Source organism: Euphorbia lathyris, chromosome 2, assembly GCF_963576675.1.
Source record: "Euphorbia lathyris chromosome 2, ddEupLath1.1, whole genome shotgun sequence".
Classification (NCBI taxonomy): Eukaryota; Viridiplantae; Streptophyta; class Magnoliopsida; order Malpighiales; family Euphorbiaceae; genus Euphorbia; species Euphorbia lathyris.
The window spans coordinates 93,567,163-93,575,114 of NC_088911.1; the positions used below are offsets into that span (position 1 = coordinate 93,567,163).

At 38.4% G+C, this 7,952-nt stretch overlaps 1 protein-coding gene across 2 annotated transcripts; it reads right to left on the bottom strand.

Moving 5' to 3' along the window:
• Positions 1 to 615: 615 nt before the first annotated feature.
• LOC136218980 (formin-like protein 5) lies at positions 616 to 7,701 on the bottom strand. Of its 2 annotated transcripts, XM_066006167.1 has the most exons (7): positions 6,754 to 7,700; positions 4,866 to 5,595; positions 3,697 to 4,777; positions 3,407 to 3,609; positions 2,932 to 3,167; positions 1,110 to 1,979; positions 616 to 1,014 (listed from the first exon to the last, which is right to left on the bottom strand). In XM_066006167.1, the coding sequence occupies exons 1-6, from the start codon at positions 6,901 to 6,903 to the stop codon at positions 1,131 to 1,133; spliced, it is 3,249 nt and encodes a 1,082-aa protein (XP_065862239.1). In that variant the 5' UTR covers positions 6,904 to 7,700; the 3' UTR covers positions 616 to 1,014; positions 1,110 to 1,130. The 2 variants fall into 2 exon arrangements, with proteins under 2 accessions (XP_065862239.1, XP_065862240.1); XM_066006168.1 differs by having other exon boundaries at positions 616 to 1,979; positions 6,754 to 7,701.
• Positions 7,702 to 7,952: the final 251 nt, after the last annotated feature.

Here is a 7,952-nt window from a genome sequence, read left to right on the forward strand (position 1 = left end):
GCCTCCACATGAATAGCGGCTCCAATTAGTTTAGAAAGATGATTTGATGAACTCATGATAGTACTTTGATTCACGCTTACAGTACCAATGACAATGTAATGAGATTTTTTCACCTCGTTAGATCTGGATATAATTTTAAGGAAGATTTAATTTGATCATGCAAAACAGAGAGGAGCCGGAATCTGATAGGGGACTCTTTAATGCTCAAGTAAGTATAGGCTTATCTAAATATCAACAGCTAGACTAAAGCAAGAATACATTGATGTCATGTGATGCATACCTTAAGGGTCTAGGTCTTTATATATAAGAAGTAAAAAAATCCTATTTACAACTTGATTGATCTGTTTGCTTTCTAATTAAGAAATAGCCTTAAAGAGGATACAATCCTTTGATTATAAGAAGTAAAGAATCATATTTACATTACAACATGATTTATCTTTTGTCCTTCTAACTAGGAAATAGCTTGAAAGAGGATACAATCCTTTGATGAAGGTGTAAATCTCAATTATCCCAAAATTCCTATATAGATTAGAAAACTATCCTAATCAGGAACATAGAAGTTTTAGATTTTTTCTTTCCATAGACATCCGATATATGATCCTTTAAACAACAAAATTATGTACAAATGGAAGATAGTGTACATGCATTAATTCTTTAACCACTTGAAATCAATACAGCCTCCTTCAAAATTTCATACTACTCTAATTTGAAGCTACTTGCTAACTAAACCACTTCCCTTTTGTTTTCTTTCAAAGAATTTCAAGTTCAAACGAAAATACATGCCTACCTATATACTACTGCACATGTTTCTGGATCAAAACCAGTTTTCACCATGCCAATGCAATACGGTTTGTCGAGTCAGACCTTCAGCCGAATTTTTCCATTTCGAGCACATTTGTATTGGGTCATTTCTCATCAATCCCTTGATTCCAGTTCATTGACAATGCAGGTGAAAACTATCAAAGAGTCCAAGGAGCTTTCACTTGCAGATTTTTCACAGATGAGATCAACATCCTGCATAAATTTAAGGGCAAACGAAAATCCTTAAAACTCTACATTACTGCAAATGGCCAAGGGATTTTTTGCTGTGTGCATTTATTACAAATTACCTCTTCCAAAATTTTTGAGTTTCAACTATCATCATCAGAACTAGAGCTGCGCATCTGTCGCTCTGTAATTGCTGGAAATAGACGTGAACGTAAATCAGGAGGAGGTTGTTGGGAAGAGGGCTGAGATGATCCAGATGACACTTTTCTTAATGATTTAGCCCTCTTTTGAGCCTCTCCAACCTCTCTGCACACCTTATCTAAAATCATCAAGAAGTCCCGTACTATGGCAAACAACCGCAAACCCTCATCCTTTCCTGCTTTCCCATGGAAGTAATCACCGGTAGTCTTCACCAAAGTCATAATTCTCTTCTCTTCCTCCAGCAGATAGGTGACATCAGCTTCAGCACTCTCCACAAAACTTTCCAAGATTTCATGGAATTCACTACCTTCACCCAAATTCTCCATTTCCTTGTGCAGGAAATCTTTGGTTATTAACAGTGAATTCCCAAGTTTTGCAACAGTTCCTGTTAAGATATCAGCATCTATAGCTGCAGCTTTCTTGACATTTTCTAGTTCACTGCTTAAATGAGAAACAACCTGAAGACCGAGGTTTTGATAATCCTCTTCTTTATCGGATGATACATCCTCTAGTAAATCATCTGTTTTGATACTGACATTGGATAATGTGTGGTTCTTCTTTGCAAGTGCAGATCTCACACCTTCAGAACGGATTATCTCCTGAACAACGAAGTGCAATAGTGTCGTCTTACCATCTGTTCCCTTTACATCAGATAATTTCAAAAGTGTGTCGAGTTTGAATGCTTGTGCACCACCTCGGAAAGTTCCATCATTCATCCGATTGCCCGTTTTAAGAACAGCTTCTAGAAGCTTAAGGAACAATCGGCTGTTAGTGAGTTCCTCACAAGCAACCTGCCCCATGAAAGGAAAATAAAATTTGAGTTTGCTTTTGCACAAAATCTTTACCAGAATATGTTAGATTGAGAAATTAACAATCACGTGACATACAGAATTAGGAAATATCAGAAACGGAATTTTTCAGCTATGCATAGGTTCCACTTGGATAGTTCTGATTACATTGTGCAAACATGAATAATTTACACATACAGAGACATTAAGATAAAATGGTATTCAATAAAACCCTTCTTTTTGGAATAAGTTTGAACCAATTGAATCCATTCAAATTTTATTGTTTGAACAAATGAAAAGTAAAATGAACTTTGTTTCCTTTTGCTAACTCTTTCTTAGAAAAAATAAAATCACTTTAAATAGGAGTCTTTTATGTTTCAAATATCAGTCATCAACCAAACTGAACTGAATTCTAACAAAAGATTTCCTTACTTTTGAAATGTTGAATTCTATTACCTGTAAACTTTCCCAACATAAAAAATGGTTAAATAAATAGAATTAAAATGTCAGTTTTCTTTTAGGACTTTCCAGGCATTAAGAGAAGCAAGCAAAGAATTAACCAAGTCGGTCGTGTATTTAAAAAGAACATGTGTTTAACCTATATTGCTTAAGCACTGTCTAATGCATGGTCACACAACTGCAAGTCTTGCCATAATCCAAATTATGACCACCGAAAAACCAGAGCAAGTAATACATCATAACCGAAAAAAGTTAACCTTTCTGTTCAGCAATGGACTATGAGCGCAGACAATTCCAGGTCAGTAAGGGTCATATAATCTTTGTTATCCCTATTAAAGTTATTAAAAGACAGGTCTCTTCGGTAAAGTATAGCATATTTTTCGTTATACGCCAAAAGAACAATAATAGGAATCAGATACTGAACAGAAAACTAAAAAATATGAAATAAAAATTAAAATATCAGAACCATAAAGCCAGAAGACACCCTATATCCTACCTCTAAGGTTCCAAAGGACTCCTTAGTAGAGGTAACTTCCTCCTGCAGATTAGACATGAAAAGCAGTGCTTCCAGCCTTTTATAGGCATATGGAATGTCAATCAATGCTTTCACAAACCGTTCTGCAGGCCCAAGTTTAGAAATTTGACCAGTGTACACCCTAAGCTTCAATTCTTCATCTGATGTAGGTGTCATCTTCAGCAAAGTCTCAATAAGTTCTGCAGGAAGCTCGTTTCCTAATTTTCAACAACAAAAGGTTAGACTATATCGATGCATCAAAACTTCTAAACAGCAGCAGCTGCTAGCTAACAAAATTCTACAATTTGCAGAAGGGGTACCAATGTCAACATAAAACCTATGACCAACAAGAATAATGTGACATCTAGGATATGCTGAACACAGAATCAAGATGTCAAAACTTCAAGACATATCTTGGAAAGGAAAATAAAAGCAAAAAAAGAGCATTACAAATTACCTTCATAAAGTGCATCACATACTTCATCGACAGTAACATTCAGTGCTCGCAGAAGAATTGATATATTTTGCGCCTTTTTGGTGTCAAGAATCTGAATAAACTGAGATGGAGGTTCTTGGGAAGAAGAATCTTTCTTGCGTGCTGCTTTGGTTTGGTCTGTAGATGTATACCCAAAAAGTGTTTCTATCATCTCCTCATTGAACCTGTAAAATCGATTCAACAACATTTACTTAAATAATTCATGAACTCAACATAAACTGTTGAATAAAACAAGATATTCAGAGACATACTGGAACGATCCTGATTTAATCTGATGCCAAACCATTGAATGATCAGGATTGGCTAGAACTTTATCCCAGAAAAAAGGTTTTAGTTTGGTTTTAGGAGCATCATTCCCTTCACCAGATGCATTAGAAGAAAGCTTTGACCCCGGTGGACGAGGAAACTTTGAACCCATTGGTGGTGGTGCACGGGGAGGAGCAGGACCACCATTTGGAGGAGGTGGACCTGGTTTAGCACCAGGTGGTGGAGGTGGGGGTGGACCTGGTTTAGCACCAGGCGGTGCAGGTGGGGGCGGACCTGGTTTAGTACTAGGAGGTGGAGGTGGGGGTGGACCTGGTTTAGTACTAGGAGGTGGAGGTGGGGGTGGACCTGGTTTAGCACCAGGTGGTGGTGGGATTGAACCTAGTTTAGCAGCTGGAGTCACAAGTGGTGGAGGTGGGGGTGGACCTGGTTTGGCACTAGGTGCCATAGGTGGTGGGGGTGGTGGCGGACCCTTTCTAGCAGCAGGCGTCACAGGTGATGGATGAGAAGGAGATGGTGAACCTGGTTTAGCATCATGCGTCACAGGTGTTGGACCTGGTCCAGCATCAAGGGCAACAGGTGGTGAACCTGGTTTGGCATCAACGGCTGCAGGTGGTGAACCCGGTTTAGCATCAAGGACCACATGTGTTTGACCTGGCTTTATACTAGGTGCCACAGGTGGAGGTGGTGGTGGTGGTGGAGCATGTCTAGCACCAGGAGTCATAAGTGGTGGTGGTGGAGGAGGCAGTCTAGGAGGGTGAGGAACCGCATGACAAGGAGGAGGTGGTATACTAGGGGGAGGTGGCGGAGTGGGTCTAGCTCTGCTGGGAGCTCTTAGAGATGCGGGCGGTTCAGGAGGAAGGGGAGTTGCCCTTCCTGGGGGAGGTTTCAACACCCTTCCAGGGGGAGGTACCAGTCCAATGGTGCTAGGTTTGTCAACTGATCCAACATTATATGTGGCTGCAGCAGCAACAGCGCCTAAGGCTGACCATCCAGATTTTATGCCATCCAAAGATGAGTCATCGTTATGATGGCTTGAATTCTTACCCACAGACGTATAAGCAGAACCTGGAAGATAAATTTGTGAAACGATATCAGAACCATACAAATGAAAGAAGGTAGCAGTAAGAACACCTCTAAGGGAGAGAGTACGTACCATTAGAAGAGTCACTTAAGCTTAGACTAAGAAGAGGACTTTCATCATTTTTTCTCTTTCCAGAACCTCTTTTACAATACTTAGTACAGCAAAAAAACAACAATGATGCAAAAGCAAATGACACAACAGCAGTCACAACCACTGCAGTTACAATTTCATTATGTTTACTTTTGCTACTATCTGAATCAGAAACTGGAGAAGCATATTTCCTAGCTGGAGGTGGTGACTGTGCTGGTGATCCATTACTTCCCAGATGAGGAAAGAAAGGTGGAGCTGGATTTGCAGTAGAATCTGGACGAGCCAGATCTGGAGATGGTGCTGGACTGACAAAAGGTGAAACAACAGGAGATGGTGCTGGACTGACAAAAGGTGAACCAACAGGAGATGGTGCTGGACTGATAAAAGGTGAACCAACAGGAGATGGTGCTTCAACAACGTTCTGAAGCAAATTCCTTTTCAGAACAGTAGGCCTGGGAATATTAGAGCCACTTTCTCCAGAAACAGGCAATATAAGCCTATTCTTCCTTGTACAATCTATAAGAGTTTGTTTCAACTGAGAATGCTGAATTTGAATCATTTTCCATATGTGTTCTTTTGCCTGTGACCTACCATATGAATTACTTTCACCACCCACAAAGGATGTCTCCTCTTGGAAAAAATAGTTGAGTTTCTCATTATCTTCCTTCAAGTGAATGAAATCAAGCCTACAATTGATCCACAATAGCTGTGCCTGCAATACATTCAGTACATTTTAAGTCCACGTGCTGCTTAAATTTCACATACATTAAAGTGAACATTAAGGTGACCCTTAAGGAAGACCTCAGATTGACTAAGTAGAAAGAAGCATTCAGGTTGGAAGTGCATATGCGGAGAGAAACAATGCATGCATAATTAGGAGGGGAAAGTAGTGATGCAGGTTTCATAACAAAGTATATGTTCATGCACTAGATCATGCACATATGAGAACATAACAACTAGCATAGAGATAACAAATCTACATGAACTTTAAATCAGAATTCTTGAATGCTTGAGAATGTTTTCATAAGCAAGCACAAACCCTGAATGACACCTGCAATCCCCTTCTCAAATTACTGCTACCCTAATGCTTCGATAAGATGGAAATTAAGAAGTAAATAAAAAGAGAACAAAGAACACAAGTTCTAACCAAGCTTTTATTCTAATAACTACATATGCAACATGGGAAGATCATAAAGCCCAAGGATATGTTAAATTCCAATATGGTACATAATTTTGGTAAATGAAAATTCAATTGATTCAAGCATTTGATCCATTGACCTGAACATGGTTACTGAATTTAGCCATTACGTGAAACAAGCCAAAACTCTCATTTGAAAAATTCTGATTTTTACCATGATTACATGCAGAAAGCTGGTGAACATTATGAAGCTAACTTAAACTCTCAACTTCCATGGCAAGCAGAAGGTTAAACACAGTTCCATAAATATTTGTATCTCCCATATCATACTTTTATCAATCTACAGACAAGCATTGAAATCCTAAGAAGACACTCTGACATACAAATTGGTAACTCCTAGCATCATACTACATCACCCCAAGCTAATCAGGAAAACTAGTTGAATGCTGAATATCATAGAGGATGCAAGATTTCCTGAAATGGAATCATCCTGCACTTGGTCGACATCTTTAAGCCATTGCATTGATTATTTGATAAAAGAAAAAGTATGGTCTAGCAAAAATAAGATTTGAAGGCAGCAATTCCATATCAAACTACCACCTAATAATATAAATTAACATATAACCTCTATTCGGACAGCAAACTCAACTACCTGAAATCAAAAAATTGCAACTGCTTACAAAATCTACTGAGTTTAAAGAGCGAGAAAAGAGTAATCGTGTAGTGTCCTACCACTCCCTCATCAATCTCCCCTGTCACAGGATCGATTAATTGGCTGAGAAACACCTCCTCTGCGGTCTTTCTGTACTCCCAACTCTCCATTACAGATGCAAAGAGCAGAATCACCAAGAACATGAAACAGCTTGACTTTATGGGAATCATTTGTTGTTGAATTATCAATATCTGCGCATGCTAAACTTCTCATTTCATCTAAGGTTAAACCCCTATCAGAAGCAAAACCCTAGAATACTACCCTCGTTACACAAAGCTGTGAAACTGCTCGGAAAAATACTAATCAATCTACAACGTCCGAGCACAGCTTTTTAACAACCCAAAACTTGGAATTCAGAATCAGATTTTAATGAACCAGACAAAACCTAGAATATATCTTCCTTCGAAAAAAAAAGGAAAGCCAAAAAATGGAAGCGGATGCAGAGCACAGCTCAAAAAGAATCAAAACAAAATGAGCTGAAGAGAAACTCGAGGAGGAAGTATCAGAACCGAAATGAACCCTTATTTTGGCCCCTATAAACAGACCCAGAAAATGTCAAAACGTAAGCACGAATATGTCAAAGATTCAAATCGGTGTTGTATTATGACCGGATCCAATAAATGAAAAAGGAGCTTCGAAAGCGTATTAGCTGTTAATGCTGGAACCGGTGTTGACCAGTGAAATTTGATGGAATTGAAATTTCTTCCCCAATAAGGAATAAGAATTCACGGCAGAAAGCTGACAAAAGAATTTAAAAATTGGGAATATTATATAACTTTCTTTCCGCTTCTTTTCTTTATCTAAAAAAGAGAAATCACGATTGGATACTCTGTTTTGGTAAAGAATTGAGAGGAAAGGATGACCCTAATTCCTCTGTTCCATGGCAGGAAGGAAGAAGGAAAGGGGGCAGACGGTTTAGGTCTTCCTTTCTTCTTCTTCTTCTTTTTCGAAAATTTTTAATTATTGATCGACAATTCATCTCATCTCTGTTAATTTTTTTTGTTCTTTTTTAGTACTAATAATAAAATTAGTATTATCATATAAATGGCAAGTTAACAAATAATTATTTTCAATTATGTTAAGTTTATGCCCCTCCCACACTATCAACTATGTCCTACTTACCGGTAAATTAGATTCATACCTAGGGTTCTGAATAAATCGAGTCATGGTTCAATCAAAGCTGATTACATTCGGCTCGATTAATAAATGACTCGTGTTT